General features: G+C 49.0%; 1 protein-coding gene across 2 annotated transcripts in view; it reads left to right on the forward strand.

Moving 5' to 3' along the window:
- Kcnn3 (potassium calcium-activated channel subfamily N member 3) overlaps positions 1-22,101 on the forward strand; it is a 157,272-nt gene that overhangs the window by 73,872 nt on the left and 61,299 nt on the right. For both annotated transcript variants that reach the window (XM_021196016.1, XM_029537777.1), the window contains exon 3: positions 16,546-16,964. In XM_021196016.1, the coding sequence (XP_021051675.1) occupies positions 16,546-16,964 (419 nt within the window). The remainder of the gene's footprint in view (positions 1-16,545; positions 16,965-22,101) is intronic.

Consider the following 22,101-nt stretch of genomic DNA (forward strand, 5'->3'; position numbering starts at 1 on the left):
TGAGACAGGGTTTCTCTGTGTAGCCCTGGCTGTCCTGGAACTCACTCTGTAGACCAGGCTGGCCTCGAACTCAGAAATCTGCCTGCCTCTGCCTTCCGAGTGCTGGGATTAAAGGTGGGTGCCACCACGCCCGGCTCTCCTCCCCGCTTTCTCTGCTCAACGTTATTATATTGCTGCAACCAAACTTGGCACAGTTACTTAACCGCCAGTCTGAAGGGCTTTTAAAACTTGCATGCTCACAGATATGCTCTTGATCCATTCAGTTGTCAAGGGCAGACCCTTGTTGAGCCCTACTATGTACCAGCTGTAGAACAGACAGAACGACTGACTGTGGCTCCTGCCCTGCAAAACCTGTCAGCACAGAGCAGGAAGTCTTTCTTTTTTCAAATTATGGAAAAATTCACATAATATAAAATTTACCATGTTTTCCATTTTGTTTATTTCTTGAGACAAGGTCTCTTGTATCCCAGGCTGGTATCAAACTCTGTATGTTGCCTGGGATGAACGTGAACTCCTGGTCTTCCTGCCTCCCCCTTCTGAGTGCTAGGATTACAGGCATACACCTCCGTGCCAGGTTTACACCAGGCTCTGTAAAGCCAGGACTTCTGCGTGCTAGACAAGCATTCTACCAACTGTGCCCCACACACTGCACGTCACCATTTTGAAGTGCCATCAATTTGTGGGTGGGGTGGGGTGGGGGAGGCGGAACATTGGAGGGATTGGTGGGAGGAAGGGAGAGAGGGAAGTGATGTAATTATAAAAGAGTCCTCTTGGTGGGTTTGGCCAATCCCTTCCCCCTACAACCCTTAATCTCTAGATTAAGTGTAGTTAAATCAAGGACCCAGAGATGGGAGCCAGTCCTGAGTTATCTGAGGGCTCTGCTGACCACAGAGTTTCTTGTAAACAGGGAAGCAGAGAGGCCTGACCCCAGAGGAAGATGTGAAGCCAGGGTCACAAGAGGTCCAAGAGACTGGGAGGGAAGGAGAGGGGGCTGGAGAGGGCCAGGAAGTACAACTCCTCAGCCACCCTACACGAAACCTTGACTTAGTCCAGAGGGATGGTGTCATCATCTGATCTCCCGAACTGTGAGACCACACATCTGTGATGCTGTGGTGTGTGGAGGCCGAGATAGGAATCAGACACACGGACATGCTGGAGAGGCCGGAGAGGGGTCGATCCAGGCTAAGCCGCTGAGCAGCTGTGTGATTTAGACTCCTCATGCCCCAGCTTCCTCCTCTTTAAATAACTGGGCTCCCACAGAGGTTTGTTAAGGGTATGGAGTTAATATCTGTAAGTCACCGAATGCCTAGAACCAACAAGTGTACATTTGTCAGATAAATAAAGCCCAGAGCGCCCAGCCAGGTCCGCCTCGTAGGTCTCAGTGGGATGATCTCATGGCTGAGTCAATGACTTGAGTCTGGTCAACTGGGAACTGGAGCCGGCCGGGGAGGATGGCAGCTTTTGGAGCCTGCTGCTGCATCATTAAATCGGAGCACAGATGCTTGAAGGGATGGCCCCTCTATTCCCCGTCACACCACATCAGGGCCAAGTACATTTGTGAAGCTGCATCTCAGTGCTGACCAGTCTGCTTCCGTTTGGAAACCACAGAACCGTAATACACAAATGAGACCAGTGGATTCTGGGAAAGGGCACTGGCCCCTGGTTCCTGTGCTTCTCCAAAGACCAGGGATCTCAGAGCAGGTCTGCAAGTCCGGGGCTGGTGCAGAGGGCAAAAGAAGGCAGGACAGGCCAAGAGGAGGCATCACCCCATGTGCCTGACCTTGAAAGGATCTAGAAGATGTGGTTGTGGCTTCTACTGCTGCTGTAATCCACCTCTTAGGTGGTCAGAGGCAGTTGTGACAGATCCATTCCTGACATTTTCAGGGTTTATAGGTCAGCCTCACATGGCAGCACCTAACATGTCTGTGGGACAACGCTTCAGTCATCACGCCCAAGCTCCGTCAGGCTCCCCATCCCCAGGTATGGGGAACTTCTCTCTGAGGAGGGCAAACAAGGGGAAGGTACCATGTGGCCCCAGGGGCAGTCTTGGCTCTTTGGATAGGAAATTCTGGGGTAACTGGATATCTGGACATGAGCTTATGAGGCGGTGTGGCCCATGGGTTTTCAGCTCTGTGAGATGGGGTAGGGCAGAATCCTCATGTAGGTTGTAGAGCAGGAGTCCTGGTGTGTGGGTCCAGGGCAGTGGTGGTTAGGTGCAGTGGTCAGGTCAGGCGTAGGATGGTAACTAGCAGCACTCTCTCCTCTGCCCTGTCACCATCCCAGCCACCCAGCCTGAGCCTCACTTCCAGCACAGGCTTCTGTGAGACAGCTCTAAACCTGTCTCAGCAGGGGGTTCACTTGAACCCTGCAATACTCTGTAGAGTCTGCCTTTGGAGTTGGCCCAGAGGGGCCCAGGGACACTGTCTCCTTGGTGGTTTTGCCTCTGTGGCTTTCTTCAGACCCTCCCCAGGAGGGAAAGGGCAGTGGTAGGTGGCTGATGAGCCCAACAGCCAGCTTCCATGGTACTGGGCAGGCTGCGCACGCACACTGTGGTAGCTTTCAGGACCTGTAATGGGGTCGGACTGAGAACAAGGGCCGTTGCTTAATTCTTATGCATAAGAAATCTTTTTCACAGGGTGGCTTAGTCCGGAGGAAGTCGTGGAGCTTTCCTGGGAGCAGAACACTTTGGGGACCCCCACGAGAGGCATTGTCCAGCAGTATGTGTGTGTGTGTGGCGGGGAGGCTGGAAGCTCTGCAGAGAAAATAGCAGGGCAGGGGTGCACTCGGAGGATCAATTTCCCTGCAAGAATGGCCAAGCTTAAAATATCTCCAGTAGGCTCCAGGAGTGGCTTTCCCCAGGAGATTTCTACTAAAAAAAAAAAACAAAACAAAAAAAAACACCCCATTTTATTAACTTTTTAAAATTACAGAAACAATATTGGCTTGTTTTAGCGCAGAGGTGTGTTCTAACTATTAAAGGTTTAAAAAAAAAATCAATATTTCCCTCAGTTCCCATTCTTACCTCCCCAGAGATGTAAGATGTCAACTGTGTGATATTAACCAGAGGTGGTCTGTTCACCTGTGTGCATATCTGTTCACACTTACCAGAAAACCAGGTCACCGTGTATACATATGGAGAGATGCTGCTTGTTGGCGTGCTGCCGATATTAAAAGGGGGACTCACACTATGCCTCACTGCACAGTCATTTTCTCTGTTTGCTTAACAATACATTGTGAACCTTTGCTAAGTCAATACATGTAAACTGGCTTCATTTTAACCAGTTGCATAATGTTCCATAGTGTGAACACCATGGTTTAACTGGCTCCCTAAGGATGTGTATTCGGGTCATTTCCCAGGTTTTAAAAAAACAAATGTTAAACAAGCAGCTCTTTAGTGAATGTTATTTGATTTCTTTATTTTGTGCATTTCTTTATTCTCTTGCCTTGCGAGAGTTAGAGAGCTGGTGGGCTGGGGAGTTATGTTCTTTTCTTTTCAGTCACATTGACGTAAGTTAGAACTTACTGCATCTAGATCCATCTGGGAAGCCCATGCTCTTCTGAGCTTGTGCTTGGTGCCCTGGCCATGTGGAAGCCAGTCCTCAAGAGACCGGTGTCAGCCAGGGGATTGACAGGCAGCAGCAGGTCAGGTATCCTTGGTCCAAGCAGGAGCCACTCAGGAGCAAGCTGGAAAGCGGGGCTGTGGCTGAAAACAGGGGTTTATTAATGAGGGTGTGAACTCCAGCTCTCTAACCCGAGGTCTTGGGAGACCCAGCTCAGCTGTGGGCTAGAGACCCAACAATGCTCTTCTTGTGGGGCCATTGCGAGGAAAGAATGTGCGGCTGCACCCCAAACTCTGTAGGACAAGAGTGGACTCAAGCAGAGTGCAGAGTGACCAGAGTTCACAATAACCTGTTGTGTATCCTATGAAGCTCTAGACATAGGGGTGCATAAAGACATGGCAGAGGGACAGGGGAGATGGCTCAGCAGGAAGAGTACTGGTTACTCTTCCAGGAGTCCTGAGTTTGAATCCCAGCATCCATGTAGCAGCTCACAACTGTTTATGACTGCAGTCCCATGGAATCCAATGCTCTCTTCTAGACTGCATGCATGCAGTCAAAACACCCATATACAAATAAATAAATAAATCTTAAAGAATTGGTAGAGATAAAAAGCTAAATTACTCTATTGGCTCAACACACATGTATTAAAGTATCACGTACTGTGCCCCATAAACGTACAGTTACTACACGCTAACTAGAAAGGGACAAAGAACCATTACTCCATTAGAACTGTGTGAATGGAGTAAACAAGTGGCCAGGTGCTCCCTGGGAGAGGAGTGAGTGCTCCCTGACAGTAAGTGCTTCAGAGAGTCCGTTCTCATTTGTTTACTTTTAATTTTTAAGAATTACATATAAATTTGTTTAGCTACTCATGTGTGTGTACATATGGGTAATGTATATACCACAGCGAATGTATGGAAATCATAGAGCAACTTCCAGGAGCTGGCTCTCCCCTTCCACCCCTGTGTGTTCTGGGGATTGCATTTAGGTCATCCATCAGACAGGCATCTTCACCCACCGAGCTGTCTCACTGCCTCTTGCTGGCTGACTGGCTGGCTATCTATCTATCTATCTATCTATCTATCTATCTATCTATCTATCTATCTATCGCAGGGTCTCATGTGGCCTATGCTGACCCTGTACTGCCTCGTGCCTTTATTTAATTTTGGCAGACTCTCGTGTAGTTCAAGCTAGCCTTGGACTCCCAATATAGCTGAGGATGACCTTGAACTCTCGATCTTCTTGTGTCCACCTCCCAAGGGCTGAAATCATAGGTGGTGCTCCCACATCTGGTTGGTTTCTTTCTTTCTTTCTTTCTTTCTTTCTTTCTTTCTTTCTTTCTTTCTTTCTTTCTTTTTTTCTGAGACAGGATCCTCTCTGTCATTCAGGATGGCCTTGAAGTAGCTGCCCAGTGCTGGCATTGCTAGCCAAGGCCTCCGCAGCTGGTCCTGGACAGTGAGCTGAAGAGCTCTTTAGTCGGCCATGACACACCAGCTTTCAGATCCCAAGGGTGCTCAACAATTCCAAACCTTTTGACCTGTGTTGTTGAAAACACCCTTTAAGCCATGGCTGAAGAATATCCAAACAGTAAATAGGTGGGGTTACTGGCCTGGCAGCTGCTGCTCAAATGGTTAACCCATGCCCCATCCCAAGCTTCCCAAAGATACTTTCCTGTGTCAAGCTAAAATGAAAACTTAAGAAACTTCCTGTTTGGAAAACCATCCTGCTTACCCCAGACGTCACAGGTGCCAGAAGCTGCCACTATCAAGGTACAAAGAACTGGAAACACACACCAGCTTGGTCCATGATAGGCAAACACCAGATCACCAAACCCCCAGCATAGCCTGGACTGGGCTGCAGTGGTCAAGAATATAGACACACGACAGAGTAGATTTTAAAAGAGTCTAAACCTGCCCTTCCTTAACTATATGACCATTATTAAATTCCCACATTTTTCTGAGTCTCAATTTTCCATCTGTACACTGGGACTAACCATACTTTTGGAACCCTGTTCAGGACTGAATGAGATGGTGCTGTAATGCACACAGTTTATAGGGCGTGGCACTGAGAGAGCACTGTTGCTATTGAAGGGGGGTATCCTGGAATTGGGGCCAGCACTGCTAACTTCTGGCCATTCTTCCCCAGCTTCTGTGAGCTGGGGACCAGTACTGGGAAGACCCTGAGAAAGGAGTGAAGATGAGTGGAACTGGAAAGATGGATCAGCCCATCAAGGTGCTCTCCTGGGAGAAGCATGGGAGTGGCACAGTAGTTGCTAACACCCGACAGGACCCAGCTTGCCATCTGACTGAGGTGCTGGGTGCGCTGTGGCTGATGATGAGGAGGGAGGTTCAGCTGAGAGCAGGTGGGAAGAGCTCTTTTTACCAAGTGAGCTAAGCGGTTGAACTTGACCCAGAACCCCCTGGCGGACAACTGGCAGGGTCCAATGAGGGAAGTTATGTGGCTTGGTTCTGTTTGGGAACACTTGGCACTGGAAGGTGGATGGAATGGGGCACTTGCTAAATCTAGGGCGTGGCCACTGTAACCGAGGCTGGCTGGGTCACTGTGGCCTTACTGCATTGAACAGAACTGGACAAACTCCAAACCTACATGAGGAAGAAGTCCCAGTGACTCCAGAAGTCTCGGGGAGGGAGGCTTCTTGGAAACTTCCAGAGCCAGTCTCCTGTTTCTGCGGAGTTCACGCCTATCAGGCACCAGGTCATCTCCATTTCCCCCCCCCCTCTCCATAGGCTGAGCTGTCCTGGATGCCCGGTAGGATCCCATTGTCCGTTCCTACACTTCTCTAAATTCCTTCCCTGGTCTATTTTCACTGCAGCAGGCATCACGTAGGGAATCTCGAGGTTCATCTGTTTGCTTGTTTCCCCACAGCGCAAGCTCTGTGGCCCAGGCTCCCTATTCACTTGTTTTCTGGGTTCTTGGAATTTAGCTCACAGTCAGAACCCAACACAGTGGATAGATGGGTGGACCCATGAGCCCCCAGAGTAAAGCTTCATGCCTGTGCATCCAGCAACATAACATTTTACTTTTTAAATTTTTAATGGATTTGGCTGTTTTGCCAGCATGTACATCCGTGCTGGAAGTGGGTGTAATACCCATGAAAGCCAGAAGAGAGCACTAAATCACTTGGAACTGAAGCTTCAGAAGGTTGTGGGCCACCATAGGGATGCTGGGAATCATGTCTGAGTACTCTGTAAGCACAGCATATCTGAGCATCTCTCCGGCCGTGCATCCAGGAGAGTTTGAACGTGGCCTCTCAGCCTAGCATCAAACCTTGTCTTTCACCACAGCCAGGGGAAATCAATGGTTTCCCTGCTAAGCCGTTGGGGCACAGAGGTCTGTGTAGGTGGAGGGGAGTGTGTTGGCACTGAACAATGCTCTCTACCCTTTAGCCTAGAAAGCTGAGTTTCTTTCTCATATTGACCTCACATTAAAAAAAAAAAAAAAACAAAAAACAATTCATTAGTAGGAAATCGAATGCTGCAAACTGGATCCAACCCTTGTGTTCCAGATGAGGAGTCTGAGGGCCAGGGAACTGAGAAACATTTGCCAGCGACAGAGCGCTCTGTCCCCATCGGCCCTGCTCAGGGGTAGACTCTTGCTGTGTGACTAAAACCTTCTCACATGCTGTAGCTTGACTTTCATGCTCCAAGAACTGGGGATGGGCACAATGATTTATGGTCATCGCTGGCCTCCATTAGCCCCATGTGAACTTCAGACGCTAAAGTCCCAGAGGCTTCTCATGTCTATGGCAATAGACTAGAGAGTCTGTCAGGGGCACTTAGGAGAACCTTGGTCTGCCTGGGCCCAAAGCCACCAGGGGACATCACACATGGCCCAGTGCCACCAGCCACAGGAAGTTAGTCTCGGGTGGGGAGGATTTCTTCTTAGAAAGATGCAGGGCAGGAGGGCACCGCTCACCGCGCTTCAGCCTTACTGGTGCCGCACGATGGCTTTTCTGACAAGGCCCAACAACGTGGGGTTTTGGTTTTGTTTTGCTTTGTGTTTTGATTTTTTTTTTGCTTTTATTTATTTATTTAGTTAGTTATTTTAATTTCATGTGCTTTGGTGTTTTGTCTGCATGCTTTTCTGTGTGAGGATGTTGGATCCCTTGGAACTTTGCTATCTGAGTGCTGGTAATTGGACCTGGGCCTCTGGAAGAGCAGCCAGCACTCTTAGTCTCTGAGCCATTTCCCTAGCCCAGCTTTTGCTTTTAAAGTTCAATTTTTCTTTGTCCTTTTCCTCATCTAGCTCTATGCAGCTTCTGCTTACTGGAAATTTTATGTTCATTGCTGCTGTAGACCTGAAGTTCATCTCATCACTGACAATCAGCTCTTGTCCTCAGGGAAACCCAATTAGGGACCACAGGACTTTTTGATGTTGTTTCCATGGTAACCCCATAGTAATGTTGCACATACATAATATATAGTCTAAGGAGTTTATGTTTATTTATCTAAAAGCTATATATTAATAACACATTTTAAGAAAATTTGGATTTTAAAAATCTGAAATGTTATCTTCTGCATTAAAAAATCATTCATTTATTTTTAACTTTGTGTGCATTGGGGTTTTGCCTGAATGTATGTCAATGTGAGGATTTTGGATTCCCTGCAACTGGAGTTACAGACAGTTGTGAACTGTCAGGTGGGTGCTGGGAATTGAACCCAGGTCCTTTGGAAGAGCAGTCAATACTTTTTTTTTTACTGCTGAGCCATATCTACAGCCCCTTCTGCATTTTTTTTAATGATGGAAAAATCCCCTGAGGGTTTTTCTCCTACAGAGGGAACATAAAAGTTCCCCTCCCCCGTCTCTTCATTTTTCTCTCTTTAATTTAGAAAACTTTATAGTTGAGTAAGAATGAACGCTTTTCATTTGGCTGGAATCTGTCTACACATTGTCTCCCTTGATGGCTGAGAACGTTTTATGAGACAATTTTGCTCAGATAAAGAGCAGAAAGGCCCAAGTCTTTCAAATGGAAGGGAACTACTGATCTAATGAGGCAGTTCAGACTCACTGTGACAGACAGGACAGTTAAGGCCTTGCCTGCTTCCTTGCCAGGACAGCCACTCCCCAGCCTGCAGCTGTCCCACAGGAGGCTCCAGGGTGTCTGGGTGAACTGACCTGTTCTGAGGTGACCAGATGGCCCTTCAGAGCTGGCTGTCACGAGCTAGTGATGTTAGAGCTTCTCTGAGAGACTCCATGCGGAGGAAGTAAGCCCCACCCCAGTGAGCTGGAGGGGCCAGAGGGCTCCTCTGAGCTTAGCCTGTGGAGACCAGGCATCAGGGGCAAGCACAATGCTCGCTGGCACTTCCTGTGCTTTCTGAGATTGTTTTCTTTGGTGCCATCAGTGGCTACTCAGAGTTAGGATACAATGATCCCTTCGCCCCTGCCAGCTAGTCACATAACTCCCTAGATCTGCTAAGGGGACTAGCTGTGCCGGCACTCCATAAATTCTGCTCAACAGTAAACTTCCTTAAACACTTCCAGAAAACACTTTAAAATAACGAAAAAGTTCAGAAAAATAACTCTTTAATGCTTTATTTCTTGGTGTCTGAAATGAAGTTTCCATAGAGTGGCAGAAGGAGGGACGGCTATGACCTTGACCTGCACTCCCCTGGACCAGCCAGCCCTAACTAGAACTATACGGGTTAGAGAGTGCCAATAGGTATTGTGGGCTCTTTCTAGATCTTGTTGCAGGAGTACTGAAAAGGGAAGTGTCGGGTGTGGAAGGATAATCACCTAGCTGCCCTAATATCTATAGGCACATGTCTAAGTGTATGTTGATGATGGTATTGTATAGCAATGCCCCTGAAAGACAGTAGCTTAAGAGTACATCTGTGTAACTGGGCTCAGTGTGGTGGTCCTCTGCAGAGCTTGGTCATGTGCTGGTCTAGGAAGGCCTTGCTGTACCCCCGACAAAGTTGAGTGACAGAGAAAACGAGGCCATATATCTGCAGCAAGCCCCATAGAACTGATCTTCTAAACGTCAGATGCATCGAATTTTATAACATCCCATTTCCCAAAGGAAGGCACTCGGTCAGTTTAAACTCAAGATGTTGAACTGTAGGCTATGCCTCCTGCAGGACAGAGAGGAATGTCAAACTCACAGAAGCAAGTGGCTCTGTGGACATTTTCTGTAATCGACATCTGGTACTTGTCTCCAAGCAGTACTGAAGTCCCATCTTACCCAAGTTCTCCTTTGAGGGTCCTCATGAGCCTCTCTGATGCCAGAGCCACTTGAGACTGCAAACTGGCTCTCGGGACATGTGTTTGGCGTGTGTTTATGTCCCTACAATGGCCTAAACTGGTTGGTTCTCGCCGGTTGTCTCACTGAACTGAGCTGAGTTGAACTGAATTACTTCTGGCTTTACTCTAATTACTGCACATTAGGAATCACTCTGTTGTGTCAGCCAGCCTCTAGAAGCTCCTGGGATTGCAGTAACTCCCGCTCACAGGCGTAAGAGAGGTAGGAGAAGGCGCCAGCCCTGAGCAGCCTCTCACCATCTGAGGAAGGAGTAGAATTTTGGGAAGTCCACGATTCAGCAATTTAGAGATAGAGTTTCTTTTTCTATCCAAGGAGTCAGAGAACAGGGCGGAGCGGGGGGGGGGTGCGAACCCAGGCAGTAGCAGGAGAGGATGTCCTTGTCTGCCCAGGGTCTTTGACACCTCTCCCTTCCAGGACTGTCTGTGATTCTGCTCTTGCCACCTGTCAACATCACCCAGGGCCTTCCCCAAAGCCACCGGAGGCAGTCAGGCTGAGCCATTGAGATCAAGCCCTGGGGTGACTGGTTCCTTGTGGAGAAAAGGGGATTGCTTCCTTGCCCATTCTCCCCACCCCCAGATCACTCTGGTCCAGAACCACTTGAGATCCTGATTCCAGAACCAGCAAGATGTTCAACAGGTAAAGGTGCTCAGCCTCAGGCCTGATGACCTGCATCCAATCCCCAGAACCCATGGTGGGATGGAAGAACCAGGTCTAGCAAATTGTCCTCTGGATCTCCACACATGCACGTCAGTATCTCCACAAATGAACAAACAAACATGATAAATATAATAATAGATGTCACTTTGAAGAATAATACTAGATGCCTGTCCCAGGTCAGCTCTCTCTGACTGTCCCAGGTCAGCTCTCTCTGACTGTCCCAGGTTAACTCTCTCTGACTGTCCCAGGTTAACTCTCTCTGACTGTCCCAGGTTAGCTCTTTCTGACTGTCCCAGGTTAGCTCTCTCCGACATCAGAGATCACCTGGGGCAGTTTGTTGCAGAGTGGGCCGTCCTCTGGGAAGGGGGCAGCCTCCTCCATGGGGCAGGATGCATTGCCAGGCCCTTTGGTAGTCATAGGCTTAGGGATGAATTCCCTGCAGGGGTTCTCACTCATTCACCAGAAGTTGACTTAATGCCACAGCGTGCCAGCAACGCGCTGTAAGCCAAGCAAGCCAGCATGGGTTCTGTTCTAAGGAGCTCACAGAACACATGTTAGGTAGGAGGCTCCGGCAGGAAAGTGCCACCGAATTCTGGCTCCTTAGAGCAGGATGCATGTGCCGGTTAGGTTCCCCATCCCTAACTTGACATAAGCTAGAGTCATCTGGGAAAAGGGAGCCTCAGTTGTAGAAATGCCTCCATTCCTCGATTAATGACTGACATGACAGAGTGGGCCAGTGGTCCAGGCTGAGTGAGCCTGGGAGCAAGCCAGTAAGCAGCATTCATTCCTCCATGGTATCTGCGTCAGTTCCTGCTTTGGCTCCTCCTAATGTAGTGATAGACGAAACGAGCCAAACGAGCCCTTTTCTCTCCAGATTGCTCCTGGCCCTGGTGCTTTATCACAGAGACCAAAACCTAAGACAATGCACACTGGGGACCATCATGAAATCTTTATCTTCAGAGGAGGAAACTGCCCAAGAGAGGGAAGATTAGCTGCCCAAAATCACATAAGTGATAGCATTTAATAAACGTCTACTGCATGCTAAGATTGAGCTTAGGCATTGGCAATAGTAGGGATCAAAGAAGCTCCCACTGAAATCACTGGGTCCCCGCCCTGGTTACCTTTTGGTATCCAGGAGCTTTAAGAACAACCCCAGGACCCAGGAGGCTGAGGCAGGGAGATTGTAAGTTCAGGGGCAGCCTGGGCTAGATAGCAGATGCTATGTCAGAAAATAAGTACGAACACCCCAACGTCCGCCCCTCCCCACCCCACCTCCCACAGGTTCAGACATCAGCCCTCCCCTCCCACCGATCCAGTCTTGATCTGAAGATGGATGGACCTTGACAGAGAGATGCTTTTCTTTCCCTTCCCCCTTCCTTCTCCCCCGCCCCCACCTTTCTTCTGCTAAGCTCCTGTTGTGCAAGGCAAAGGGGATTTTAACAGGCCTCCAAAGTGACTCTGATGTGCAGCCACTTTGACAGCCACTGGTCTAAGTGACAAGACAGACGGAAATGCAGAAAAGACCAATAAATAACTGAAACTTGTGATTGGCAAGGAATGAGCAGGAGGCTGAGGAGCTGCAGGGTAATCTGCAGGAAGCGGGGTCACACTGCAGAGCTGTGATTCCAGGGGTAGAAGGCCCAAGGCTGCCCTGTGTAGGAGAGCCGTGAATGTTCTGGGAGCTGCCCGGCTCTGCAGGGCCATCAAACCCCGTCATGATGCCTGTCTAGCAGGTACTCTTAGTCTGCAGCCTGAAATAGTTCTCCTTGTTCCTCTACTCCAAACAACCTCCCGCAAGTACACACTGCTTGTAAATGCCCCAGCAGCAATCTCCGTGATCCACCAAGAGAATAGTCGGTGGAGTGCCCAGGAGCAGTGTCCCATCCCGGAGACAGTCGAGCAGACGCCAAGGTCTGACACCTGGTGCGGGAGGTTCCAGCCAGCTCACCGGCTCTGACTTACTACACCCATCTTCCTTGCATCAAGAAACTGAGAGGCTGGTGGGGACAGCACCCCAGGCCAGTTCTTTCCTGTTGAGCTGTGTAGCTCAGTGGAGACCCCGTCCTTCAGTTTAGATGATGTATCAGCTCAGCCTCCACCAAGCAATCAAAGGAATCCGTTGTTACTCATTGCTTCAGTTCCTACTGCATGAACCCAGTTACTATAGCAACTGAATGTGCTTCTTTATTACTGGATGGAAGGCTTTAATTTTGTATTTAAAGAGTTTGGCCAGAGAGTCATGTTGCCATGACTCGGGCTGTTGGATAGCAGTTAGGAGCAGACAGACACCTTGGAAATGGCCATAGATCTGTCTTTCTAATTGATGGATCGGAGCCTGGGAAAACCCAGGCTGCACTGCTCTGAGAGAGAGGTCTCCCCTGGAGCTGTGCTGGTACTTAGATGGTTCCTGATGAGAAGCCCCTGAGCCAGGCATTCCCATGGTGGCCTCTGCTTTTCCTACTGAGCTTCACCCAGGGGCCTTGCTCAGATGTTTCTGCTTTACCCTCTCCCTACAGGCAGCAGGCCTCTACTATGTTTGCTGAACACCTGTTTATGACTTCATTGAGTTTCACATTGGTTATGGCCCTGTAGGGTCCCAGGTCAGGAGAGGGGGAAGCTGAGGCTCATTGAGGTTGGAGTCTGGCCCACCCCACAGCCTCCCCTTTTGCCTCTCAGTGAGCTGCTAGGATGTCTGGAACTTGATCCCAGAGTACACAGATGTTACAGGCAGACACTAAAAGCAAGAAAGGCCATCTCCACACAGCCCTCCACGGCACACGCGCGCTGTCTACCTCACGTGACTCACCTGTTGGCCTTCTATTTGTATCTGGTGTGCCAGGGACTCTTTGATTCTCAGGTTTTATTCTTGGAGGCCTCGGGCTCAGGCAGCATGAATCTTCTCCTTGGATGAAAGGTCTCATGGGAAGGCAGCGGAAAGGAGTGAGGAGGGATGCTTAGTGGCTGCCTTCGAAGCAGAAGGGTGGGGCCCAGACCTTGGAGGATGCCGAGGCAGTCCACTGCAGGCAGAAGTGGGCAGAGCAGGAGCCTTAGTTCATGTAACCTGTGACCAGCCCTCAACTCCCCACATAGCTGTCTTTTCTCCTCTGTGAATGCTGGATTTGAGGTTAAGCTCATCTTTCCCCAGCTTCTACAACACATCAGCTTCTTTCTCTCCCATCCTGACTTTTCACTGGCCTTTCAGAACTGGAATGCCTGTCCTCCAAGGCTCACTGCCCCCAAACACCAGCCAAGATGGGCTATGAGACCTCCTAGGTCTTCCCTAAAGGCTAGAAGAAGCCATGCTGGAGGGCAGCAGTTCCTTGGGGATCTGGGCAGAATGCATGGGGTGCGTGGCAGCAGGTGGCAGCCAGGGATACAGGCAGCCTCTGTAGAGGGTATAGTGGGCACTGCCATTGTCCTGGCTATAGCTCTAACCTTATGCAGGCCCCAGTTGCTTGGGACAGAGTTACTATCAACAGAGAAGACCAAGCTTGCTGAAAGGCCAAAGTGGAGCTCCTGAACAGAACACAGTGGGATCCCATAGTAGGGCTTCCTCAGGGACAAAGCCTGGGCCTTCCTCAAGATGTGAATCTCAGCTGAGTATGTACAAGGCAGTAGTAGACACCCAGGGAATATCTGCTGGAGTGCGTCCTCATGACATGGCCCCAGGATTCGGGGCTCTGAGGAAGACTGGGGTTAGAAAGGAATGGAGACATAGCTGAACCCAGCTCTCACTGTATGGAAAGACCAAGGCTAAAAAGAAGGCATAGCTAATATATACATATATATATATTTAGGCATAGCTAATATTAACAATAGTAATAGTTGCTGCTTTGCTCATGGTTGCTAATAGTGCAATGGCAGGTTTGTTGAACATCAGATATACTATTGTATGATAGATGCAATGCACCTCTGCAGCAGACGGCTCGTCCCTAGGCAGAGAGGTTCAGTCACTCACCCAGGGTTCCAGCCAGTGCTGGCTAACAGTAGGATCAGGAGCCATGCAATGAATGCTCCACCCATTACCCAAAAGTGCAGTGTGGCCTGCAGACACTTGCTGCCCCTTCTGGGCTGGGGTCATGAACCTGGCTGCCCTGTACGCTCACTACTACAGGAAACATCCCTCTTCACCAATGCCACGCCTGCTGACTCAGAGGTGTGGGGTTTGCTTGCTTTTGTTTCTCCTTTAAATACAAAAGCACTCTTAATCCTCCTTAGCACAGAGTAACACACGGAGGCTGGAACCTTCATGCCGGAAGGGATTTGGCAGTGGATAGCAGAAAGAGACTGGCCAGCACCCCCCTCATGCTGTCTTCCCTCTGCTCATTGGATTGGGGGGAGTGCTAATAATTTATTTATTGTCATTTTATGTGCACTGGTGGTTTGCCTGCATGCATGTCTGTGTGGAGGGGTCAGATCTTGGAATGGTAGATGATCGTGAGACAGCATGTGGGTGCTGGGATTTGACCCTGGGTCTTCTGGAAGAACAGTCAGTGTCCTCAATTGCTGAGCCACCTTTCCAGCTCCCATTTGTGGGAGTTTTGTCCACATACCAAACAAGAACAACAAAGGGGCATTGTGCAGTTTAATCCAGCTTTAACATTCTACTTGAAGCTACATTAAATGCCACTGGCTACTGGCCTGGTCCTTCTGCTCTGTTCCCCTTCAAAAGTCCACATGGGGCTGACTGAGCTGTGAGTCGGGGCTCCCATGACCTGGGCCTTGGATTTGAGTCACCTGATGGAATGGGGTTCACAGTTCAGGGAAACATTTGCACAGTTATTCTTCAGGGTGTTTCGGAGAGTCCTGATGAGCAGCAGGTTAGAGTGGACTCCGAGGGCAGGGGTTCGGGAAGGGCATGAAGCTCCCGGGGAGCCTGGGTTACCTCCCAGGTGCCTCCATGTGGTCAGCTGTGTAGAAGTCTCCGAACCTGGTCCTTGGCCTTGGCAGAGGCTTCTTTGTGTAGCACACTTGATGAAAGCATTCGCCACTGATGGCCAGCTGCTAGGGAGGGTGGGGTTGGTAATCTTTATCCTCCTTGCTCCCATCCTGAGGCTGGCCAGTCAGATCATGGGTGTTTGGAAGACTCCCACTCTGACAGTGCTGGAGATGTGGCTCAGTGGCAAAAACACCAGCCTGGCATTTAGGAGACCCTGGGCTTAAACTCTAAATAACAGTAGGCAGGTGTGCACACCTTTAACCCCAGCACTTAGGAGGCAGAAGCAAGTAGACCTCTGTGAGTGCAAGGAGAGTCTAGTCTACAAAACACAGGCCTGCCAGGACTACATAGTGAAACCTTGTCTCAAAACAAAACAAGCCCCAAAGACTCATCATTTTTGAAGCTCAGTGTGTGTGTGTGTGTGTGTGTGTGTGTGTTGTGTGTATGTACATAAGCATGTGTATTTGTGTATAGGGTCTGGGTATGTATGTATGTATGCATGATATGTGTGTGTTATGTATATGTGTGTATGTATGTACATAAGCATGTGTATTTGTGTATGGGGCCTGGGTATGTATGTATGGTGTGTGTGTGTATGCCTGTGCACATGTGTGTGTATTGCTGGGGATTAAACCCAGTGTCTTGTGCATGTTCTGCTATACCCCAGCCCTCTCCTGGGTTTTAGTAGTTGCATGCTTCAGCCAAGGTGAGGACCAAATGTATTATTTCTTATTATGAATGTATTGTTATCCAATTTGTCATGATGGCTTATTCTAGCAATCCGAGAACTGGAAAGGTTGAGGCAGGCGGATTTCCATGAGTTTGCAGCTAGCTGGTTACAGAGTGAGACCTTGTCACAAACAAACATATCCTAGGAAGCAACTTCCAGAGGAGGGAAGTGAGATTCAGAGAGTGGGTGTCTTAGCTAAGACCTCCATCTGGATCCAAGCAGGTCTTCTGACTCCGCTGGGGCTCTCACACAGGTAGACTCCTAGTCCTGCCCCTGAGGTGGTCAGGCTCACGGAGCCCCAGCACCCCCAACCCTGCCTCTTATGTGACACTTCTGCTCACCTGTCCTGGCCACACTAATGTGCTCTTTGCTCCTCCAGCTCTTTGTGATCGACAATGGTGCAGATGACTGGCGGATAGCCATGACCTACGAGCGTATCCTCTACATCAGCCTGGAGATGCTGGTGTGCGCCATCCACCCCATCCCTGGAGAGTACAAGTTCTTCTGGACTGCACGCCTGGCCTTCTCCTATACCCCATCTCGGGCAGAGGCCGACGTGGACATTATTCTGTCCATCCCCATGTTCCTGCGCCTGTACCTGATCGCCCGAGTCATGCTGCTCCATAGCAAACTCTTCACTGATGCCTCCTCCCGCAGCATCGGGGCCCTCAACAAGATCAACTTCAACACCCGATTCGTCATGAAGACTCTCATGACCATCTGCCCCGGCACGGTGCTGCTGGTGTTCAGCATATCTCTGTGGATCATCGCTGCCTGGACTGTGCGAGTCTGTGAAAGGTATTTCAGGGAGACCCTGAACGTGGGATGGGGGAGGGATGGGGAGCAGGGATGTCCAGGTCTGAGGTCTGATGGAGGAGGCTGGAATGGTCCCAGATTCCTCAAAGGAGAAAATGAGAGCAAGAAGAGGAGGGCAGAGCTGGTGTAGAATATTGGAACACTGGAGCTCAGGTAAGCTGGGGGAAAAAAAAAAAAAATATATATATATATATATATATATAACTTTTGTTTCTTCTTTTAGACCAAAGTGTCACACCTCCCCACTTTTAAATATTTATTTATTTATTTAATGTATATTGAATACACCATTGCTCTCTTCAGACACACCAGAAGAGGACATCAGACCCCATTACAGATGGTTGTGGGCCACCATGTGGTTGCTGGGAATTGAACTCTGGACCTCTGGAAGAGCCCTCTTAACCATTGGGTCATCTCTCTAGCACCCTGGTTACATCCTTAGCCCCCCCCAACTCAGTATTTATTGATGTACAAGCTTTTGTATGTTCTCCTCTTAGAGATTAATGATGCTTGCAAAAGTTTACAGGTCTCTGAAAAGCCCTGACTGATGAAGCCTATTTATTTTTGCTTAATTCAAACTTCCTCATATAATTATTTTTGCCCACAGATCTTTTTTTTTTTTTTTTTTAATCATACACCTCTAGTGATATGCCTCTGCTCAAGGTTTGGTCCACTGATTGACAGCATCAGCATCACCGGGAGACTTGTTAGAGTACAGGGCTTAACCCCAGTGTTACTGAAGCAGCAGTGGCCTTTTAGCCACTTTTAGAGATTTTAGAATCTCTCCATGATTCATGTGCACTTTAAAGTTGGAGAATCACTATGCTGGTGAGACAGACTGAGGCTTTAGGGGGCTGGGCCGTGATTTGGAGGTCTGCAGATGGGGGTGGATGGAGGGACTGAGGTCTCTCAGAGACCCAGGGCTGGGCCATGACCAGATGGCTGTCAGAACATCCACCCTTGTGGCTCCCCATTAGGGTGATAACCACCACTCCACTGTACCCCTCAGGCCCTGTTGGTGACACCTGTCCTTTTCAAGCTGACTGTGTCTCGTTCTAATCAGATTTCATGGGTAGCATCTGCCTGAGAAGCTGTGGTTTCAAACTGAGCGTCACCTGAAATAGAATAAAGCCATGGTCCCGAGGTAGGGCGCTTCGGTGTGGGAAGGCACCGAGGAAAATCCATGCCGCATACACAGGTCCTGGTAGCTGTCCTTAGTGCATCAGCACTTGCGATTTGACTCTCAGATCTCCCACATGCCCATCTCTGAGCTGAGATAAAACAAGGCAGAGAATTCTAGCAGAGAGTTGGCTGAATAGTTAACACATGGGAGCCATGAATGAGATTTCCCACTGGCTTTGGGATATTCAGCCAGGAGGTATGGCTTTCTGATTTCAGACAGAGGCATTGTTCTGCCCAGAACATGGTCCTTATATGAGAGGAGCAGCCTTCGAAAGCCAAGCTGTGAATGATGAACTGGGGAACAGAGAGACCCAAGCGACACCACCCCACCATAGCTCAGCAGCTAAGTTTCTTTTCCAAGCAGGGGTCCTTACCAAACAGCTCTTCACAAACCTTTCCTGTGACAGAGAAATGGTGCCCTGCTTCCTACCCCCAACTCCTCACGGAACCATCCTGCTGGTTATTTGAGACAGGGTAGTCCAGGCTGGTCATGAACTTGTGATCCCTTGGTCCTAGTTCCTGCCTCACCATGCTGGGATGGCAGGTGTGCACTACCATGCTGGCTGCCTCGTGGGACTCTCTGCTGAGGAATACCAGTCACTCTGCCTTCTTGGGATTCAGTGATGAATGAAGGATAATAATACCTGCTTTATAGGATCCATTGTTAGAGCCAAGCAAAGCAATCCTTGCAAACTGTACCTTGCCACACACACATTGTGTAATCCCCAGATAACTCAGGATCTTTGTGGCTGCCTTTTTTAAATAACCAGGATAGACAGACTTCTACCAAATGCCCACTGATACTCATCCTGTTTTCCTTTCTAACCATCAGAAGCCAAGATTTCCAACAGTGGTGATTCAATTTATATAGCCCTTTGGGACACTTGAGGTTTTTCTTTTGAAATACATGTATTTCATGAATACTTGTCTGGCATGTATTTCAGATGAACAGGCTGGCTAAACATACAACCACGTATCTACAAGTGAGTTTTACTGTTTATTAAAACTGTCACAAGTGTGGTGACTTATTTATTCATTTCTGAAGAATAGCCACATTTTGAAGGGCCTTGTTTTCAGAAGTCTTTGGCTCTTAGTTGACATTGAACACCCTTCAAAGCTTCCAAGTTCAGGCTGGACTTGTCTGGTTAGATGAAGTTAGTTTGCATTAGGCTGCAGTAGGCTGTGTTAGTCTCCACTAGCCCAGGTTAGACAAGATTCGCCCTTGTTAAACTAGGTTTACCTGTGCTGCCACAGAAGCCCCCACAGTTATTCTCTTTGCGAATATGGCTTATGAGCGTCAGCTGAACATCAGGAAACCAAGCAAGCCAGAGCCTCCCATAGTCTGCCCTTCAGGGAACAAACCTTGTGATCACAGGCTCAGATGTGGCTTAGGCATATGTAGTGCTGAGCACAGGAACATGTCCTGCTCCTGCTTCTCACTCTGTCCTGGTTTTGTATCTCATGCTTCATGCTATCTCAGCCTAACCCAGCGGCAGACTCAAGGAAGCCAGACTGTCTGCACCCTAGGGCTGGTTTGAGGTCTCAGGGCTCTTACGCGCACAGTCAGGGTGTAAGCATGAGTTCAATTCCAAACTTCAAATTTACCTTGTCAACCCAGGCTGAATCCTGCAGGGACAGGAAATTGTGTTCTAGACTGCCCTATCCATGTCCCCAGTCTGAGGTCTGAGGGCTACTGTGGTGACAGGAAAATGCCAGGCTTGTCCTTTGGTCTTCTGTGATGTCTGTGTCCTCAGTCGCTTTGTCATGCCGTTTCCAGGGCTGACTTTATGCTCAATGAAGTCTTCGTGTGTGTGCACACATGTGTGTATACACGTGTTTTTGTTTGTTCACATGTGTATGCGCCTGTGTACATGTGTGGGTGTTCATGCACGTTTGCGCGTGCATGTGTATGCACAGTGAATAGAGTGCACCCGCTCTGCCCTGTGTTGATTTGAACACCAATCGCTTCCACCTGGTGTTGCTCCGGCTGTGAAACTACAACTCTCAAGGGAGCTGCCTGACTTGGGGTCACGCAAGGGGTGGCAGGGACCCACTGATAGAGTATAAAGAAGAGTTTAAAGGCCCCTTTACCTCCTAGAGCAGTGGGTCTCACCTCATGGGGTGGGGTTTCAATGACCCTTTCGGGGATTTGCCTAAGACCGTCTGCATATCAGATATTTACATTATAATTTGTAACAGTAGTAAAATTACAGTTATGAAGCAGCAATGGAATAATTTTGTGGTTGGGGTCACCACAACATGAGGAACTCTATTAAAAAGGTTAGGAAGGCTGAAAACCACTGTCCTAAAGGATAACTGTCTAGGGTCATCAGACTCTAGGGGTCCCTAAGGAGTCATCTGAGGTTTCTATTCTCACATCTAGCCTGTGTCCCACTTCCTGTGCTGATTCTGACAGCATCCCCACCCACTAAGTTTCTGTCCTCAGATCTCACAGTCTTTGACTCTTGCTCATAGTCTGACCTATAGAACTGGGAAACAGGTACAGAACTCAGTCAGGCTAAGCTCTTCTCTTGGAATGGCCAGCTAGTTTCTTTTAGATCTGTAGGTGACCCCGCACTTTCCAAAGCCAAATCCTAAGTGTGACTGGCTGCGACACTGAGACACTGCCAGGGGACTGAAGGGTTGGGCCAGGGTGGGAGGAGTATATGGAAAAGATGGCCTTGAGCTCTCTCAGTTTGATCTGATGATGGCTCTGCCACCTTTGGTGTTAGAGAAGGTGGCTTGTCAATGGCATTATGCAGCTGACAGGTTCTAGAACCTGTCCTGTCAGCTGTTGCCCTGACCAGGGTTTGCATACGGCCCGGGTGGCCTCCCTCAGCTGGACTCATCTTTAGCTGTATGCACACACTTCTGAAGTTGCTATGGAAATCCTCTTTAGCAAGATATGTTTTAGAAGTCATTTCTCCTATCTGGGGTTGGCTTTTATGGGACAATAAATGTTTTTACATCTCCTCCTGCCAAGGACAGACGGGAGTTAATAATGGCTCAGAGGAGCCCTGTGTTGGGAGAGCAACACCTGGTTGCCAGGAGGGCAGTAGCAACATTGGCGGCTTGTTTTGCTGGGACCCCAGAGATGCATTACATCACTGCCTCCGGAACCTGACAGTTGCAGTGCTCAGCATTCTCCAGGATTCTCTTGGCTGCGTGCCCGCCTCCCACAGTCCTCCCAGGGCCACCCCAGGAACCTCCTCATTAAACACTGTCAAATGCCAAGCAGCATTCGAAGGGGAGCAGTGGAGGCCCCGGGTCCCAGTGCACCAGGGCAGGGAAGTCGGCTTTCCCTGCACACGCTGAACAATATTCTGGCCGCCTACTTGTGCATGTTTATCTCCTTGGAAGAAGCAGAAAGGCCTCCACAGCCCCTACAAACATGGGCTGAGTCTTGCTTTGCAAGTGAACCCTCTCCATCTTCTTGACTGGCTGGGCCCTTTTGGATTCTTCCCCACCAGGGCCCCACAGGCTGTACACAGGCTGTATGCCTCAGGGTCTCAGGCCTTGTCAGCAGCTGTTTGGTTTTGACTGAATTTTAATTTTTTTTATACAGGCATTTTAATGAAGAATTTAAATGTAAAGATCTTGCCTGTAGAGACAGAAAGAACCAGGCTATTCTGGGGTTGGGGGTTATAGCTCAGGGAGAATACTTGACTAGCATGGAGGAGACCCTGGGTTGATTCTCAAAACTGTGGATGAAGAGCAGGAGGAGGAGGAAGAGGAGGAGGGAGAGAAGGAGGAAGAGCAAGAGGAGAAAGAAAGACCAAACTATATTCTTTTCTGTTATTGCTTTTATGTTTATCTGTTTGGTTGGTTGGCTTTTGTTTTTCAAGGCAGGGTTTCTCTGTGTAGTCCTGACTATCCTGAATTAACTCTGTAGACCAGGCTAGCCTCAAACTCAGAGAGATCCTCCTGCCTCAGCCTC

The sequence above is a fragment of the Mus pahari genome, chromosome 4 (genome assembly GCF_900095145.1).
Source record: "Mus pahari chromosome 4, PAHARI_EIJ_v1.1, whole genome shotgun sequence".
In the NCBI taxonomy this organism is placed as follows: Eukaryota; Metazoa; Chordata; class Mammalia; order Rodentia; family Muridae; genus Mus; species Mus pahari.